The sequence below is a fragment of the Petaurus breviceps genome, unplaced genomic scaffold (assembly GCF_028583685.1).
Source record: "Petaurus breviceps papuanus isolate PSGF00001 unplaced genomic scaffold, PetGlider_PUasm1.0 90919, whole genome shotgun sequence".
In the NCBI taxonomy this organism is placed as follows: Eukaryota; Metazoa; Chordata; class Mammalia; order Diprotodontia; family Petauridae; genus Petaurus; species Petaurus breviceps.
In genome coordinates, this window is record NW_027187378.1 from 26,154,659 (window position 1) to 26,155,095 (window position 437).

Below are 437 nucleotides of genomic sequence, written 5' to 3' on the forward strand. Positions count from 1 at the left end.
CTTCTTGTAGAAGGTGGGACTTTAGCTAAGAATTGGAGGAAGCAGGGAAATCAGGATTTGGAGGGAAGGAGGAATTTTTCCCTGGCTGAATGCCCTGCGACACCACCAGTGGCAGAGCAATCAATGTCTTTTGTCATCAAGGGGGCAGAACAAAGGACCTGAACTAACTCAGGGAATTATCTTTTTAAAAAATTGTCATTTCTGCCATTAGAGTTAATCATCAAGAGAAATTGTCATTTCTATGTACAATCATAATGTTATTTTCCTCTGGTGTTCTGTTGCCTTCCTCAAACTGCACTTTCCCGTATTAGGTACACTCCTTGCAGTTACAGAGGGATGGAGGAGAGACTCCCTCATGGCAGTATGTCACGTCTAACTGATCACTCCAGACACAGCAGTTCTCACCGGCTCAACGAGCAGTCACGGCATAACAGCGT

The 437-nt window shown here is 44.6% G+C and overlaps 1 protein-coding gene across 1 annotated transcript in view; it reads left to right on the plus strand.

The window, feature by feature from the left end:
* The window catches only part of FZD3 (frizzled class receptor 3), an 84,793-nt gene that overhangs the window by 83,539 nt on the left and 817 nt on the right, over positions 1-437 (plus strand). Inside the window, exon 8 of the mRNA XM_069075966.1 lies at positions 312-435. Coding sequence (XP_068932067.1) covers positions 312-435 — 124 coding nt within the window. The remainder of the gene's footprint in view (positions 1-311; positions 436-437) is intronic.